Genomic DNA, 17,966 nt, shown 5'->3' with positions numbered 1-17,966 from the left:
GAGGGGAAAAAATGAGACATGGGACACAGCAGAAAGGTGGTGGTATATATGTAGAAATCATGAATAAATAAAAATTAAGCAATTTTATCATCTTCATGTAGATTGAATGTTCACTTAAAATGCATAGCCTAACTTTTTTGATGCTACTTTGAGGTCTCTTCTAGTGTTATACAATCTCTTATTTTGACATTAATTTTCTTGTCCTTTAAAAAACAAGTTACCAGTATTTACCCTCATCTTTTGTGATCAGCTGTTATGCTTCCATTTGGGGTCCCTTTTAATTTATACTCCCCATGACTGTGTTTGCTTGCTTATTTAAGATTGGGTCAGAAGCTATGAATGTAAGAGGATACACTGTACTATTATTTCAGTAGCTTTAGAATTTGGGCTTTAGGAAGCAGGACTTTAAGATTTTCAAGCAAAGTCATTCCTTCTAGATCAAACTTCCTAATAAATACCTAACAAAAAATTCTATCATTAGACACTTCTGGTCTTTTATGTAATGCTCCTGAGGCTGCCACCTAGAGAGTGGACTACCTAAAGATAAAGAATAGCAATATTTACTTCTGTAGCAAAGAATCCCATCGATTTAAGGGGATTCTGAACTGTACTATTTTGGTGAAAATGAGCAGCTCTTTATTTGTTGCTATAGTGATGAGTTAGAATCACATGGATATATGCAGTATTGTCTTTAGGAAATTGTTTGGTAGCTTCTTCTCCTTTTCTCCCTCCACCTCCTTTTATAAATTATAAGTGTAAAGGAAAAAAGTCATTGTTCATTATTGGTGTTTTACAGTTGAACAGATTGTTTTCATTTTGAGAACTAACAATTGTAGGGGTGGGTGTGGTGAAGTGGAAAAGTGCAGAAGTTAAAGCAACTTAGGTCAGAGTGTAGAAATTCATTGACAGTGGACTGTGTTTTTGGGGAGACACTTAAGGATTCACTGCTTATCTCTTTTATTAATTGAGATACCAAATGGATGTAAAGCACATTAAAAGTGGCTGGCATATTGAAGAGGGCTGATAAATGAAAGTCATTAAATTTTTTTTTTTTAAATTAAGTAAACTAACCCCAACAACACTGAGATCGAGTTGTATGCTCTACTAACTGAGACATCCAGGCTCCCCAGAAAGTCACTTAATTTTTATAAGGACTTACTACTTTCTAAACTTTTGGAAACAGCTTGATAATCCAGGCAAAAAAAAAAAAAATGTAATACAAGCCCATGTTTGTTTGTTTTTTTTTAATTAGAAGAAACTAAGATGAAAACAAGTTTCCTTCCTTTTCCAATGTCTGTTCTCTTCTCTAGGAGGAGCAACTTAATGGGTTTTTGTAGCTATTATTTTATCACAGGCTAGGCAATTTCTTTGCATGTTTACATAAGTATATTCTTTTTACATTTATGATATATCATGTTGATTCCACAACTTGGACTTCTAATTTAATATACTTTAGAGGGGATCCCTGGGTGGCGCAGCGGTTTAGCGCCTGCCTTTGGCCCAGGGCGCGATCCTGGAGACCCGGGATCGAATCCCACGTCGGGCTCCCGGTGCATGGAGCCTGCTTCTCCCTCTGCTTGTGTCTCTGCCTCTCCCTCTCTCTCTCTCTCTCTCTGTGTGTGTGACTATCATAAATAAATAAAAATTAAAAAAAATAATTATATACTTTAGATCTCTTAATGATAGAAAAGGTGTCCTGTGGATTTTGTTGTCCTTGTTGTTGTTGTTTTTAAAGATTTTTGAGAGAGAGAGAGAGAGAGAGCGCGAGCTTGTACATGAGTGGAGGGAGGGGCAGAGGGAGAAGGAGAGGGAGTGAGAGAATTTCAAGCAGATTCCCTGCTGAGCACGGAGCCTGATGCAGGGCTCAGTCTCACAACCCTGAGATCATAACCTGAGCCGAAATCAAGAGTTGGTCCCTCAGTCAGCTGAGCCACCTAGGCACCCATCCCATTCTTTTTAATGGCTGTATAGTATTTCATTATACAGAGATACCCTACATCATTTAACCAGTCTTATATCGAAAGCTTCTTGATGACTTTAGCCACTTGATCACTCTTGGCTGTTTAACAATATTTTTCAGAATATGAAGTCCACATATTATCCTCAGTCCAGCTACTCCACGTTTTGTACATGAAGCAAAGTAACAATTTTTTTAAAGGTTTTATTTATTTATTGAAAGAGAGAGAGCATGAGGAGGGAGAGGGGCAGTGGGAGAAGCAGGCTTCCTGCTAAGCAAGGAGACCAACATGGGCTTGATCCCAGGATTCTGGGATCATGACCTGAGTAGAAGGCAGACCCTTAACCAACGGAGCCACCCAGGTACCTCCAAAGTAACTATTTAAAACAGCTTTTCTTGTTATGGCATTTAGAACAAATTTTGCAAGAGAGACGGTCTCTTCTGTGTCTAGTCTTTTTGAGTTATGCAATAGAGCAATTACTATTCTCACCTAATTATATAGAAAATTACAGAGTAGGGTGGAGTAGGCACACTGGCTAGTATCAGCTTCCTTCACACTTCCCCCTTGATGACTGTGGAACAGCCTTTTTTTTTTTTTTTTGGCCTGGTTTGAATCAAGAGTGTAGTAATCCTTGTGTAGTAATTAAAATTCAGTAAAGTTCTTTCTTCGCCATTTGTTTGGCTCATACAGTTTCAGAATTGTTTGTTAAGCTATGTGAATAGCTTCCCAAGGATGTTTGTCACATGGAGAGACATCACAAATGAGAATACAGTGTTTATTGTAGCTGCTGGTTATTTCTATTTTGGTGGATTGTTAGCTTTGTTTATGAAAAGAGATGATATATATTCACTAGTTCACTCACTCAGCATATGTGTTCTCTTGGCTGTGGCAACACCTGCTAGCTCTCACAACTTTCCCCATCCCATCTTTATCCTCAAGGTCTATGCATTGCATTTATCATGTACAAGTTAGGCAGTTTTGAAGTTCCTGTTTTAAAAGGAAAGCACTTTTTCTGAGAGCATATGCCCTGAGTTTATACTTCCTTAAGACTCTATCTCTGTATGACTTCTTAACTTTCAGAAATGGCACCATTGTCTCGTTCTTCCGAGGTCGTATGGAATTTCTGGAAGTGACTTGGAACTCACTTGCCAAAGGAGCTTATTAATTCAATAGGTATTAAATTGAGTTCCTTCCATCTTTGATATTTTCCCAAAGTTTGATAGGCCTACCACATTGACTGATGCTGGACCATTTGTTCAGACCTGGTTGTCATTTTCCTGTGAGCTGTGTGTACTTATTTTCTATTATCTTGTTTGTGATGATCTCAGAAAAGTCCATTTTACTTTTCCCTTTTCCAGTGTATGCTTCAAATTCATTGCTTCCAAAGTAATGGTAACTTTGTTTCGCAGGGACTGATACCAGTATACTGGTAATCATTTTGCAGTTCTCAGAATCATAGATTTCCTTTCCAGCTGTTTGTAATGAATATTTATTGATATTTGAAGGAGTCAGATTTCAGTTACATAAACTTTGGAAGGTGTAGCCAGGAAATAATTAGAGTCTTATCTTGTAGGACTATTGTCAGCACTCAGACCTCAATTTCATAAAATTCCTTGATAAAATCTTGGTCTAGGAAAGACCATCTCTTGCCTCTTATGAATTCACATAATCACCATGTTTTCATTTGGTTCTATAAGCACTGTAGTGATGTTTTAATGATTGATAAAGAGGACCCTAGGGGTGCGTGGTGTCTCAGTCAGTTAAGCATCAAACTTTGGCTCAGGTCATGATCTTGGGGTCTTGGGATCAAGCCCTGTGTCTGGCTACCTGCTCAGCAGGGAATCTGCTTCTCTCTGTCCCCTTCCTCCAGTTCATGCTTGCTCTCTCTTTCTTTCAATGTAGAATAGCTTTGAAATGGGCCATTTTGGTGGATCTGCAAATCAATATAATATTGACAATGAAGCTGTATGCATTTTTGGGCATGGGTTTCTTTTTTTTATTTTATTTTATTTTATTTTTTATTTATTGGGCATGGGTTTCAAGTATGCACAAAGTAAGCTGTAATTTTAAATAAAGACTAATGAATTATTCAGGTGTATACTTAGAGTTTTAATGAGGTTATTGGGAAGGCTTGCAAACTTTCTAGTTTCAGTCGAATACTGTATGATGTACTTAAGAGTTCATTATCCATGCAAAACTACAGGTTACAAAAATTTAGATGCACATGGAAATAACAGCCACCATTTATTGAGCATCTTCCATGTGTCAAGCATTTGTTTTTGTTTTTGTTTTGTGTGTTTGTGTGTGTGTGTGTGTGTGTGTGTGTGTGTGTGAAGCATTTGGCTACTAAATTCTTCAATAACTTACAGTTTATACTTCCAGTTCTGGAAGGCTTTCTGTGCATTCACATATATAGGTGTGCGTGTGTGTTTTGTTACAAATACAGTTTTGCTTTAGTTTTAACATAAATGGTGATAAATATGTTTTCCTGTGCAACTTGACTTCTCCTTTTTTCCTGTTTTTAATATGTTAGATCTTTCCCATGTCAGTATTCATGGACCTAGGACATTCTTTGAACCTGGGCATAGGATTCTGTAGCACTGGTTCTCAAACTTATCTGCACATTTGAGTCATCTGTGGAGTTTGGACAAATACTTATGCCTAGGCCCCCAGTACCAGAATATCTGTTGTAATTGGTATGGAGTAAAATAAAGCCTGGGAATTGGAGTATGAGAACCAGTGGGTTTGTTTGTTTGTTGGGTTAGGGGGAAGGACAGAGGGAGAGGGAGAGAAAGAATCTTAAGCATGCTGCACAGCCAGCATGGAGCCCCATGTGGAACTCGATCTCACAACCCTGAGATCATGACATGAGCTGAAATCAAAGAGTTGGACGCTTATCCCATTGAGCCACCCAGGCACCCCAAGAAGCAGTGTTTTTATACTGCAGGCATACCAACATTTACTAAAACATTCACTTGTTGAAGGGTCACTTAGATGATTCTCTATTACAAATGATGAATGGGTTTTCTGATACAGTGTTGTAGTGAATATCCTTGTTAGTATATCTCTGTGCTTGTGTGTGAGTATATCTGTAGGTTAATTCCAGGAATTCTTAGATGTGGATCAGAGGGTCAGTACATCAAAAACAACAATAGATACTGCTATTTTGCATTCCATTGAGGTGATACAATTGATTTTCCTATCCACGGCTTATTAGATTGCCCATTGTGGAACTGAGTTCCCCCATCCCAGCCTCCATTATGAAAAAAATTGTTCTGATTTCAGAGGGTTGTATATCTAACTAAGTGCCTTTCAAGGTTCCCATCATGAAGAGAGATTGGGGAAATCCCATGTCAAAGCTTTACTTCTCTTGGTCTTTTTAGTGCTGTGTGTTTTGGAAGTTGGTTTTACAGGCCGACATAACAAAGTAATGCCTTCACTTCCATCATTAGAGGGTATGTGCGTCTTTCGAGAAGGGTTAGGACAGCTTGCATGGAAGAGCAGTACCTACGAGAGCCATACAAAATCTCAAACAGGTGAGGGCCAGAATGCCTCTCTACTGCCTTATTTCTATTCCTGAACTTGCATCCAATTGAAGCTTTTACCATCATCTTTTCATGAGCCTCTCTTGAAGATTTATTATGTAAAATTTGTAAGTAGGATTTTTATGAAGGGTAGGGTGGTACTTTCTAAGGGAGTTGCAGTTTTCATAATATGACTCTAGCGTCTGTCCTTACTGTTTCTCGGTGGCTTCTCCTTGTCTGTCATGTGCAGGACTCAGTAACAGCCCAAGCCCAAAATGAATGCCTTGAGTAGCAGATGTAGAGAGACTCAGGATCCTAGTAAACAACTCACCACACTAATTTTAAACCCAGGAATCACCATGGCCTTAGCCTTCTATAAACATTTTTTTACATTTATAATGGCAGATGGTGGCTGTGTCCAAAAATGTTCAGAATGACGTTTCTGAAGCAAAAGTGTGAAAGCTTGTGGCCCTGGGTGCTTTACAGTAGGGTGTCTAATGTGGTGACCAATTCACAATGACTCCCCTAAATAGAAAGATGCCTTCAGATGTACAAAGTAGAATAATAAGTAGGTGAGGTTAGTGCCTGCATAAAATGTGAAGGAGAATCAGGTCAGTATTGCCAGAGTCAGCGTTGTTGCAGTGACTAAGTCAGGTGTGCTATGTGGTATTCTTGTGTAAGTGGTTGGATTGAAATCCTTAATCTGTCGAATGCCTCAAAATATACAGGAAAGCAAAGACTTTTTTGAGTGCCTTTTCTCATGTTGCCCCTAAAACTCTCTGAGAATTTCCCACAATTTGCAGATAAGCTGACTAACCTGCAGAGTCCTTGATTTAGTGATGACAACTGCCCTGTAGAGATGAAACCAGCCTCATTCCAGGAATTTGTTCTGCTGATACACACAGGAATGTCCGAGAAAGGAATCTGGTTAACACATTGCCACCAAACAGTAGTTAACAAATATAAATCCTCCTCCCAACTTTTTAATGTAGTTCTCACTTCCCTTTGTAATGTCCACTCAAAATCCATCAGACATTTATAGAGGACTTTTGGATGTTGAAGTCTTTCCTACAGTTCCTCCAGGAAAGAAGTGGGTGAGCTGCTATTTGAACCCGGGTCAGGTTTCCACGGCTGCCTGTGTCATGTTGTCTGTTCATTAGTTTTTCCCTAACTGAAAAGCACAGACATTTTCCATGAGAAAGATGGGGGTTTCTTAATAGTTACCAGAGAATGAGGCTAAGTTTAACCAAGAACTTTTGTTCTACATGGTGTTTCATTTTCTCTTGTTGCAATTATATTAATCTTGGCATAAAAGTAGTCAGAAGAACATGAACAGAGGAGGGTAATTAGTGAGTTTTAAGTTTTTTTTACAGTAAACATGAACATATAAAGCCCTCTAGGCAAGCTTTTATTTCTTTATTTTTAGTTCAGAGAACAGTAGTTTCCCTAGGATGCCAGTGGACATTATTCTCTGTAAAGGCCTGTGTACAAGTAAAAATTATATCTATTTGGCAATGAGATACCTTGATGATAAAACGTAGTTATGGTATTTGAGAGGGAATAAGATTGATAGCATCTGGTTTGGGGGCTGTGAGGGTTCATAACAGTGCTCACTTTTCCAAGGGTCCTTGTGGGGAGAGGAACTTAATATTACTATGAGGGTGGCATTGTGAGTCCTGGGCCCAGAGTACCTCTGGTTTATTTTTTCTAAATCATATTCAGCTTTACTTGAAGATCTGGAAATCATGGTTGTTAAAACTAAGTGTATACCTATTGAACCTCTTCTTTCTTAGAATTTGCCAGAATTATTTCACTTGTGAGAAGATTCCAACAAATGAGTTATAATCTACTTGTTTTTAGGCAAGAGTTTATAACATCACTTAGATTTTTTGTGTAGATAGCACCAAAGCCTTAGCTATTTGTTTGGTAAGGTCTGAAACCTGACGTACGTGAAGTGTGCTCATGGTGGCAGGGAGGCGTTTTTTAAGAGGCACGACGTTTGCCTATAGAAGTGAAGACTCTGACTTCAGGGGCCACTTCCATGGGGTCAGCAGAGGTCCAGAGCGCATATGGTACAGGCAGTTGTTGGTGCCTTGCAATGTATAAGTACTCTCCTCTGGTGACTGTGATGTCTCCTCCTGTTCTTCCTGAAAGAACTGCTAGGTGATTCAGGAAAGTTGCTTGTTTTACCTGTCTGTGAAAGAGCAAAACTTGGCTTCTTGGAAGAGTGAGAGCTTTGATGTGACACAACTGGCCACTGAGTTGTAGCTTCCTATGTTTGTATAATCCTTCCTTTAAATTTGTCTTTGTACAATCTAAGTGGATCCTTTAGAGGCACTGAAGATAGAAACCTAAAGGTGGAAAACAGTTTGCATTTCTTTTCGGCTTCGTGTAAATTTGTTTATTGACCTAACTCACAGACTAGCAACAGGTTGGCAGGCCCAAGGGCACAGGCTGTCTGGCAAGGCTATGCTTTGGTGGGGAGCTCCAATGACACTTTTGGTTTGGCCCTTCTCCCAGAGGATCAAGACGAGATGTCCTGGCTTCCAGACTGGTTTCTGTCACGTGAACAACACAAGCTTGCTAACTCGTGAACCGGGTTGTATTGGCTTTAGGGATTTATGTCCTCAACTCATGGTTAAAGTATTGAGTCATGACAGAACAGTCATTGCCAGCTTTTTAGGGTGAAAACTGGAGGTCCATCTCTCCTTTGCTCTTTACATGAAGAGGGGGGATGTTTTCTGGCAGGAGTCTGACTTGGGCTTGTAAGGAAGACTTAATTATGTGCTGGTTGAGGCTTGGTCTGGCTTGAGGGTGTGCATGGACTTCACTTGGGTTCCTTCATCCCTTATCTGGGGAGGAAGTGGGGAAGGAATGGGACAAGTTCTGGCTTCTACTTTGTGCACATCCCCTGCCTACACCAACGTGGAGTGGACACAGAGGAGGGAGAGTGCTTTGCATTCACTATCCTGGTTAAGGCAGTGGAGCAGAGAGTGTTTTCAGCGTACCAGTGGCTTTTTTGAATGTTTGGGTTTTGGTGTTCTCATCAGTGGTGGGATACTTGTATTGTCTTCCTCTTTCCTCAGGAAAGCCAGTGGCTGAGGGGATTGACTGCAGGGTGTATTTCCAAAAGCCACTTCCAGAAGTGTTCTGTTAGAACATCCTTCTGGGACCGAGTGTGTGGAAAGGGCTGGCCCTCCACTGGACACACTTACTGAGAAACGCCCTTTCCGTTTCCTGGTGGAGAAGATATTGAAACTTGCAAGGAAAACACATCCCCTTTCAAACACTTCTACAACCTTTAGGCTGTATCCCATGATTTTTTTAAAGCTCCAAATAGTATTTGGCATCTGGTGTGCTTGGGAAATGAAACCAGACATGAGGAATGTGAGAGGGGAGAGAGATGGCCAAGGAAAGAAGCAAAGCGGTTTTTTTCTTTTCACATTCTTCTTGATAAGAGAATTTGGGTTAATGTTATCATGTTGAAAACAAAAGTACATGTCAGGGCCTTTTGGAAAATTGCAAAATGTGGGGCAAATTGCAGCTCTGAAAACAAGAGGTATGGCAATTAAAGCAGAGGGTTCCCCAACCATTCTCTTTAAAGTTAATCTTAGGGCATACTTTGTTTGTTTGTTTTGCTTTTCCTTCCTTTCATGTCTGTGACATTGTTTGAGAAATTCCAGAGATCATTTACAATGAAGAAATGATGACAGTATTTTAATATTGCAATTAAAATTGGAGAATTAAATGTGAAATACTGTCTTGATTAAAAAAATAGAAGTGGATTATGGTGTCTATGGTCCCCCTACCACATGTGGCCAGTGCATACAAGAAGCTCTCAACTGTCTGACCAAGGTGGTGACTGGCAGGAACTCCCAGTCTCTCCTTTCTCCCTTCTTCAGGATCTAAGTTATTTCCCTGTAACCACTTTGGTTGGAGGAGAACCTTGGTGACTTGGCCAGTGAGAGTATCCCTAGTGTGGACAGCCATCATTATCAATGTGTAGCAAAAGTCCCTGATAAAGCAATTAGAAAGATGTATGCGTCTTTTTCTGTCAACGTGACTTTCAAGTTTACCCCATACATTAGGTACCAATATTGTGTTGCTTGGTGGAAAACAAACCTTACATATCACATATGTGTTGGCATTATCAAAGAAAACTGTTAAGGAAGGTTTTCTTGGAGACTGTAAGTTCTCCAGTGTTTTATATCATCGTTATCATCATCATCATCTATATTCCCGAAAATTTGGCCCTCATTTTTTGACCGTTAGCACATTGCAAGTCTTGTTTGTTTTGTTAAAGAGCAGTACAAATGACTCTGACTTCAAGCTAGACCACAGATGGATTAAATTTCTTATTCTTTGCTAAGCAAAATGCACCTGCTCCAGAATCTTAAGTAGCTTTTTAATTGCTTCCTTGTGCATGGCATAGCAATAGTCATCTGTAATGTTATAGATGGATTGCATTTTGGATGTCCCAGAGGTGACTTCTTCCCCTCTGCAATGGTGCCAGCAGCTGAGATTAGAAGATGTGTTCTGGTTGAGGGCCCAGCTGTCATGGTGGAATTAGTTCTTTCCCTCAGGCTGATCTGATTAAAAAGGGGCCAAGATGTGGAAGCATAGGCCCCAGGTTTCAGTAACTGCATTCCCTCTTCGTTGGATAGAGTTAGCAACTTAGCTGCTCCCTAAATTTCTCAACTAGGCTGTGATCACCCTGAATCTGAATTTTCTTTGTCTGTGTCTCTAGCACCTAATTCTGTGTCTGGCTTATTGAAGTTCAGCTATGATAGCTGAGGAAGTAAATACTTTCTTGGGGTAAAGTGTTTATTGAATGTAAGGAATGGGGAAAAGATTCTATCAGCGGGTCTCTTTCCCATGGAGCTTACTTTTGAGGGTGGGTGGAAAAACCAAGCACCAGCTAGTTCAGCTAGAAAGAAGCTCCCCGCCTGAGGGAAGCTGCAGGATGAAGTCTGTTTGTGAAGTTACTGTCAGCATCTGAAAGCTTGAGAAGTGGCTAAGGAGCCCTTGGTGATGTGATTGACTTTAAATGTCTTGGCATTTGTGAAAAACAGATCTGCTGGCAACTGTGGGAAGAACACCCAGTCACACAACCCTAAAGTTCAGAGACAAGACCATCTGTTCACTTAGGTATTTGTTTTTGCATTTAACAAACATTTATTGAGAATATACCATGTGCCAGAGAGTGAATGAAACTTAGTCTCTGTTTCATAGTCTAGTGGGGAAAACACGTGAATTAAAAAAAAAAAATCCAGACAACCCAAAAACACTCAACCATGTATATATGGTGCTTGAGCTGTGGAAAGAGAGGTTGACCATCTCTGGGAAACTAAAGGCCCATTAGGATAGTAATATTTGAGTGGGTCTTGAATGGTGAGTGGAAGATAGGTACAGAAGAAAAAGAGCCTCCTAGGCCGAGGGAACTGTGAATGTATGGGCGCAGAAGTGTGATTCCTGTCAGTGTTGGATACTATGTGCACATGCTGCCAGGGGCGGGGTCGGGGGGAGGTGTTCATGGTGCCAGGAGACGAGGGTAGAAAATAAGGTAGGCAAGGGCTAGGCCGTGGAGGTTCTTCTAGTCTATGCCGGAAGCTGGACTGTGTCCAGAAGACACTGAAGAGCTGAGTGACACAATCAGATTTATTATGTGCCGAGAATAAGTCCCAGACTCCTCACTCCAGTGGACAAGGCCTTGGGGTCTGGGCCCCTCCCCTTCCTAGATGCTTCTCTCTTAACACCTTCATTATTTGCTATGCCCCAGCCACAGTGGTCTTCTTTCTCTGACTCAGATGTGCCAAGTTCTCCACCTGCTCTGAACTTCTGCACATACTCCTTCTGCCTGGAATCCTCTTCCCCCAGTACTTTGCAGGACTAGTTCCATTTACCCATTAGGTCTCAGCTTAAATGCCCTCTCTGGAGAGGCTGTCTGTGATCACAGTATTAAAAGTCACTGTCTCCACGCACCACCACCACCTCCCGCCCCCGGCACCATTTTCTTTCATTTTTTGCATTCCCTGTAATGCTAACTAAAATTAATAGTTACAGTTTAGTGTACTTGTTTTTCTTTTTCTTTCATATCTTTTCCAAAACAAATAACTTTTCCAAAACTCTCTGAAGGCTACATCATCTCATTTTCGACCCCCTTTCCTTAAAAAATAACACATAATCAGTATTGAACAAGTCTTTTTTTTAACTGTTTGTTTATTTATTTATTTTTATTTATTTATAGTAATCTCTAACATCCAACATGGTGCTTGAATTTATGACCCTGAGATCAAGATTCTCATACTCTATGACTGAGACAGTCAGGCACCTGACTACTCAACAGACTTTTGACTTAATGAATTAAATGGTGAATGTAATGGAGTAGAGCAGCTGTTGGTGACTTTCAACCCATGGGCTTTCATGGGCACACCACCTATTTTTGTATGACCCATGAGCTAAGAATGTTTTTCACATTTTTAAGTAATAAAAAAAATTTTAAAAAGAATGACCCATGAACTAAAGAATATTTTGTGACATGAGAAAGTTATATGAAATTCAGATTTCACTATCCACAATAAAGTTTTATCGGCACACAGGCATGCCCATGTTTTAGAGGTGTCTGTGGCTGCTTTCATAATAAAATGGCAGGGTTAACTAGTTGTGACAGAGGCTTAAGGGCCTGCAAACCCTAAAATATTTACTATCTGGCCCTTTACAGAAAAGGTTTGTCAACCTCTAGACTGGGGAATCATGGGCCAAGGAGAAGAATTGAAGAACTGTTGTAATCATTCAGATGAGAGATAAGAGGAGACTGATCTCAGTGTTTCCTATGCACCCCACCTCAATATGGCCAGAATGTAATATAACTTGGGTTTAAGTGAAACAACCTATAAAGTGCAAAGTAAAGTTTCTCTCTGTTTCCCACATACTTTGGTCCTACTCTTATGTGTATGAGGTGCTGACACAGGTTGTGGGTGCTTTTTCTCATGGAGTTGAATCAATAGAGGAAGTAAGACCCAGACTACAAATTACTTGAACTGTTGGTTATGCCTGAGAGGGTTTACAAAAGCTAAGAGGGCCTAGACCACATTCAACTAGGTAGGTTAGCAAGACTGCCTGGAAATGAACTTGAAAGTTGAGCATGGACCATATAACCCTCCTTGGGCTGGCTCTTACCTAATTTCTCTGGCCCTTCCCCACCCCATGCATCTTCTAACAACCTAAACACTACCTCCTTCCCCCCATACAGAGGCACGTAGTCACGTGGACCTTGACAATAGTTCTTGAGCAGTCTCTCTTCATTTTACTGACAGTTGAGTGACAAGGTGTGCAGAACTCTGGCCTGCCTACCAAGGGGGATATGGTTCCTGCCCTGAGAATGTACATTGGAGACAAACATTAACAGTTCTATTTTGATGAGCTAGTAAGTCTTAACTCCCATCCTCTGGTGTACCTCAGTGCTATTGCTGCCTACCCTTGCTGGTTAACAAAGAATACAAGAATTGTGCACTGAGAGAAAATGTTGTAGCTGTTTGCTGAGCTATTTGCATTATAGTTGACAAAAAATGTTTCTAACAGATTGGAAGGAAAGCAACTAGTCCTTCACCTCAGTTAGTTTGAGAAGTTGGAGTATGGATCATCATAACTTGGGTATTTTTGAAAAGAACATTTTTGCATACACATTTCCCTCCTTCCATCTGTCATATAAACAATCAGAGTGTTTTTTTTTTTAATCCATCTTATTGTAAAAGTAGTATGTCTTCATTGTGACAACAACTTGGGAAGTTTTTCATTTTTTAAAAAAGTAAGCCATACATTTGATACAAGCTAACTGTTGGCTCACATTTTGGTGCATTTCTCTGGTCCTTTTTTTCTATTCCTAGATGTATATTTTACATAAATGGGACATTGTATGCCTATTTTTTATTTTACATATCATAAAAATTAACATTTCTAGATTCTTCACTGTGTACTTTCTGTTTGATTACATAGCACTTACTGGTATGATATGCCATATTACCTTTGTTATACCTCTTTGGTATACTGTTCTCTCCCACCAGATTATAAGCTCCTAGTGACCCATTTCATTTATGTATCTTTAGGTGCTTATACTGCCTGGTATAAAATAGGTGTTAACACACATTTACCAAAGGAACCCCAGGTACTGCATATTGTCTCCTATGACCTTGCACAAGTACACTTTCGGCCAGGAGATGCATGCTTCAACAGATTGGGATATTGGATGTCTCAGCTAAGTCTTTATTCCAGAGCCAGTTGGATCATCATGTAGGGCTACATGAGGGACACCTTGCTCTTTACATTTCCTTCCCTTTCCCATCTCAAAGACTTCTAGTTGCCAGTTTCCAGAGACCATTATCCCTTGAGTAAGTAGAGATCTTGACTCTAGAAGCATTTATAAATCATAGTTATTTGTGAAAACTTTGACCAGAGTTTGTATCATTGCATGAGATTGTTTTTAAAAAGTCATATTAGGGCACCTGGATGGCTCAGTTGGTTAAGCATCTGCCTTTGGCTCAGGTCATGATCTCAGGGTCCTGGGATGGAGCCCCATGTTGGGCTCCCTGCTGAGCAGGGAGTCTGCTTCTCCCTCTCCCTGCTGCTTCTGTTTTGTCTCCATCTCAAATAAATAAATAAAAATTAAAAAGTTAAAAAATAAAAAGCCATATGGCATCATGTTGTACACATCGTTCTTTGTTTTTTTCATCTGACAGTGTAACTTGGGAATTTTCCCAAGGCAATACATATAACTGTAATTTTTAAAAAACCAAATAATCATTAAAAATGTATTTTTGTGGTGAAAATTCAAATTCAAAAGGGTGTAAAATGAAAATGAATAGTTCTCCAATCCCCTATTTTTGTTTTAGAGGCTACTGCTATTAGCTCTTTCTTACATATATTCATAAGTACATATATATATTCTTTTAAACATGTAATCTTGTAGAATATATATAATACAGCATCTTGAACATGTTATATCTATATATACAGATGCCTTTTTTAAAAATGAGTGCACAGTGTTCTATTATCTGAAATATAACCATCTCCCTATTGGTGAACTCATTTGATCTTTTTTTGAAAATCTCTTGACTCTTCTAGCTCATGTGAAGTCACTCTTCCTTTGTTAGGAATTTAAATTATTCAACATGATAAACAGTAACTGAATGCCTCCTTCTTTCTTGGCACTCTGCAGGACATGAGTGCCACCAAGTTGCTTGATGTACAGTTCCTTCCCTTGACTTGGAGCTAATCATGGTCTAACAGGAGGGTATTTCTCTTAAGAAACTTAGAACGTGATATGAACTGGAATGGATAGATATGCCTTAGCATACGTATCATTAATTCTATTTTGGGAAGGTTAAAAAGAAGCAATTGATATCAAACTTTAAAGGGTAAGAGATCCTAGATTCCTAGTGAGTAAGGAAAAGATGGTCATTCTTGCAGGGGAGTTAAAGAACAAGATGGGTTGGCAAGAAAGAGCATGTGCTAGGCAAAGAATGACCAATGTGATTGGGACATACGCTGTGGCATGGAGAGGTAGGGATATACTGTTTGCTCAGCAGTTGGTCACAGGAAACATTCAACAAGTGAATAGAAGGATGTGCTCTTTGCCCAAATGGGCTCCAAATCCTCTTAGGGTTGTCCTGTTTGTGCCCTACAGGGGTATATTAACTGCTTCCAATACAGAGGTCTCTTTCTTGAATTGGTCTGACTTAAAACAAAACAAAAGTTTTATCCATTTTTTCACCCTTAACTGTATCATGTCCTCTTTTTTACAGAGTTTAGTTACTTCAAGAAATAGAACAGAATTCAGCCATGGCCCCAAGGAAGAGAGGTGGACGGGGGATTTCGTTCATCTTTTGCTGTTTCCGAAATAATGATCACCCAGAAATCACCTATCGGCTGCGAAACGATAGCAACTTTGCTCTTCAGACCATGGAGCCAGCATTACCCATGCCCCCTGTGGAGGAGCTGGACGTCATGTTCAGTGAACTCGTGGTGAGTCCCCACCTTCCTTCCTGAGGTGTGTGGGAGCCAGCAGGAAGAGGAGAGGAAGTGCTTGGTTTGGTTTGGTTAGCCATGGGCTTGCCCTTCTTCAGTGAAATGACCCCTTTATGTTGGCACCCCAACTGTGAGCACTGAGAGGTGCTCTCTGGAGGAAGAGAAAGAAGAGGGCAGCATTACTACATCAAAGGGCTTTGCTTTAAAGTGTAGGGATTTAGAGCTTTAGGTCTTCAAATATGTGGCAGAACTACATCCTAAGTTGCTCTATTCCTCTCCATCCCAGTCGGAGTCTATATTGTGTGCATAAATAATTGCCTCATCTGCTTCACACCTTCCACAATTCCGTAATGCTTTCTCCACTCCTATTCTCAGTGTAGAGTATTCATGTCATTTTAAAAATTAGTCATACTCTTCCTCCTTTCCTTGTTCCTTTGATGAAAGACATTATTATTTAAGTACAGTATGATTATTTAGCCTAATGACAGGATTGCAGTAATAACTGTTGTGGGAAACTTTTTGTAGATCCTATCATGTTTTAGAATGCACTATACTGAAGTGAGAGATATATCTGGGGTGACTGGATGACGGGCACTGAGGGGGGGGCACTTGATGGGATGAGCACTGGGTGTTATGCTATATGTTGGTAAATTGAACTCCAATAATAATAATAAAAAAAGATATATCTGGTATAGGATCCATTCATCAAAAGATGTAAGTGCTCTCTGTAGCTTATTTAGCCTTTCCCTGTGTACTTTCTGCTTGAAACACTTCTGAGGTAGTGTTTCTTTCCATTCTGTTTTAGGGGATATTATGGCATACTTTAAGGGGTACTGGCATGGGGATTAGGAAGACCTTGGTTCAAATTACTGTTCTGACTTTATTATCTGTGTAAGTATGGAAAAAGCAAATAAGCCTGTTTTCTGGAAAGTGAGAAAAAAAATAATGCCTCTTCCTGGTTTGATGTAATATCTATGAATAATAAATAGTGGCAATGGCCCAATGCCTGGCCCTCGTTAGGTGCTCAATAAATGTAATATGAGTACTCCATCCTCCCTTTATCACCATTGTCATTTTGTAATGGAGTTAGTTCTAATCAGACCATTTATATCATTCAACAGATATTAGAGAGTGCAATCATTTTGCATGACTCTTGAGTCAACAAAGTAACGAAGGCTTTGTTACTGCCCTCCAGGGCTAATATCTGAACGGAGTGGGTCACTCAGCTCTTCTAGGCCAGAATGTACCCATAAGCTTATTGTGTGACATAAGCCCATGAGAGAATACTATGGAGCTGATATTTGAGTTCTGGTCTCCTGAGTGGATTAATGGGCCTATTACCAACTAGAATTGGTTGGGCTCTTGGCAGCATATTTGTATTTTATGATGTTGATGGATACTTTCAATGTTTAAAGAATCTCTTTCCTCTCCTGCCCCTGCATGCAGGGACTCTGTTCTAGGTGTTAATCAGGAGGCTCAACATGGAAAACTAGAACCTGCTCCTAAATAGCTGATAGTTTCAGTAGCAAAAGGAGACCCGTACAGGTTTATAACACCACTAAAGGAAGAAGCACAACCTACCTCTGCAGAGATTGTGGGTAGATGTGTTTTGGAGTGTAGGACGTAGTGATGAGATGGTCAGGGAAGACTTTCTGGAGGAGGTAAGCTGTGAGGAACAATTGAAGGTGAGACAAGAAGTGAGGGGATCGGTGTTAATGGCTGTCTCAGGCATCTTAACCTAGTTCATTCCATGATAGCAAAGCCTTAGAGGTTACAAACTGCTGTAGCTTATCACTTGCTAGTGCTGCGTGTCCACTGTGGGGCTACTGTGGTTCTGTTCCTCACCATCTTTCATCCAAGACCCAGGCCTGAGGGAAGAGGGAGTAGAGACATGGTGAACTGCTAGCAGGCTCTAACCTCAGGCTTAGAAATGTCACTTCTGCCCCCATTTCTTTGGCCAATAAAAGTTACAAGGCCACTCCTGAGTTCATAGGGTAAGGATAGATCATCCTTCTGTAGAGGCTGGCACCACAAATTGCATGGCCAATCCTGAGGTCATGGGAGGTAGGGATGGGGAGGAGGAGGGAGGACACATAGCCCTCTTCCAGGGACAGGCACTGAATCATCTACCGTGATGGCTATCAAGAAGGGCAAAAATGATGTATTCACAGGCTTGGTTTTATTTCCCACTTAAAGTATTTTAAAACCAAAAGTCAACCTAAGGAGATAGATGTTGTTGATAGATGAAAGACTTCTTAGTGGTAGTGGAGCTGGTGGGCAGAACCTAGTACACTCAAAGCATCCATATCCACTGTCTTTTTTTTTTTCCACTGTCTTTTTAATTGTATTCTATCAGACTCTCAAAATGAGACCTAAGCCAGAGCCTGTGTGGTGGCAGCTCCATGTTCATCTTGAAGACGGCTCATTGTTCTGTATTCATAAGGGAGAAAATTCCATTCTC

General features: G+C 40.2%; 1 protein-coding gene across 4 annotated transcripts in view; it reads left to right on the top strand.

The window, feature by feature from the left end:
- The window catches only part of DAAM1 (dishevelled associated activator of morphogenesis 1), a 167,351-nt gene that overhangs the window by 50,524 nt on the left and 98,861 nt on the right, over positions 1-17,966 (top strand). For all 4 annotated transcript variants that reach the window (XM_055304525.1, XM_055304527.1, XM_055304528.1 and 1 more), the window contains exon 2: positions 15,283-15,502. In XM_055304525.1, the coding sequence (XP_055160500.1) occupies positions 15,320-15,502 (183 nt within the window). In that variant the 5' untranslated portion in view covers positions 15,283-15,319. The remainder of the gene's footprint in view (positions 1-15,282; positions 15,503-17,966) is intronic.

Source organism: Nyctereutes procyonoides, unplaced genomic scaffold (genome assembly GCF_905146905.1).
Source record: "Nyctereutes procyonoides isolate TBG_1078 unplaced genomic scaffold, NYPRO_anot_genome, whole genome shotgun sequence".
Taxonomy (NCBI): domain Eukaryota; kingdom Metazoa; phylum Chordata; class Mammalia; order Carnivora; family Canidae; genus Nyctereutes; species Nyctereutes procyonoides.
Note: the sequence above shows the minus strand (reverse complement) of the source record. Positions and strands in the feature narration are given on the sequence as shown.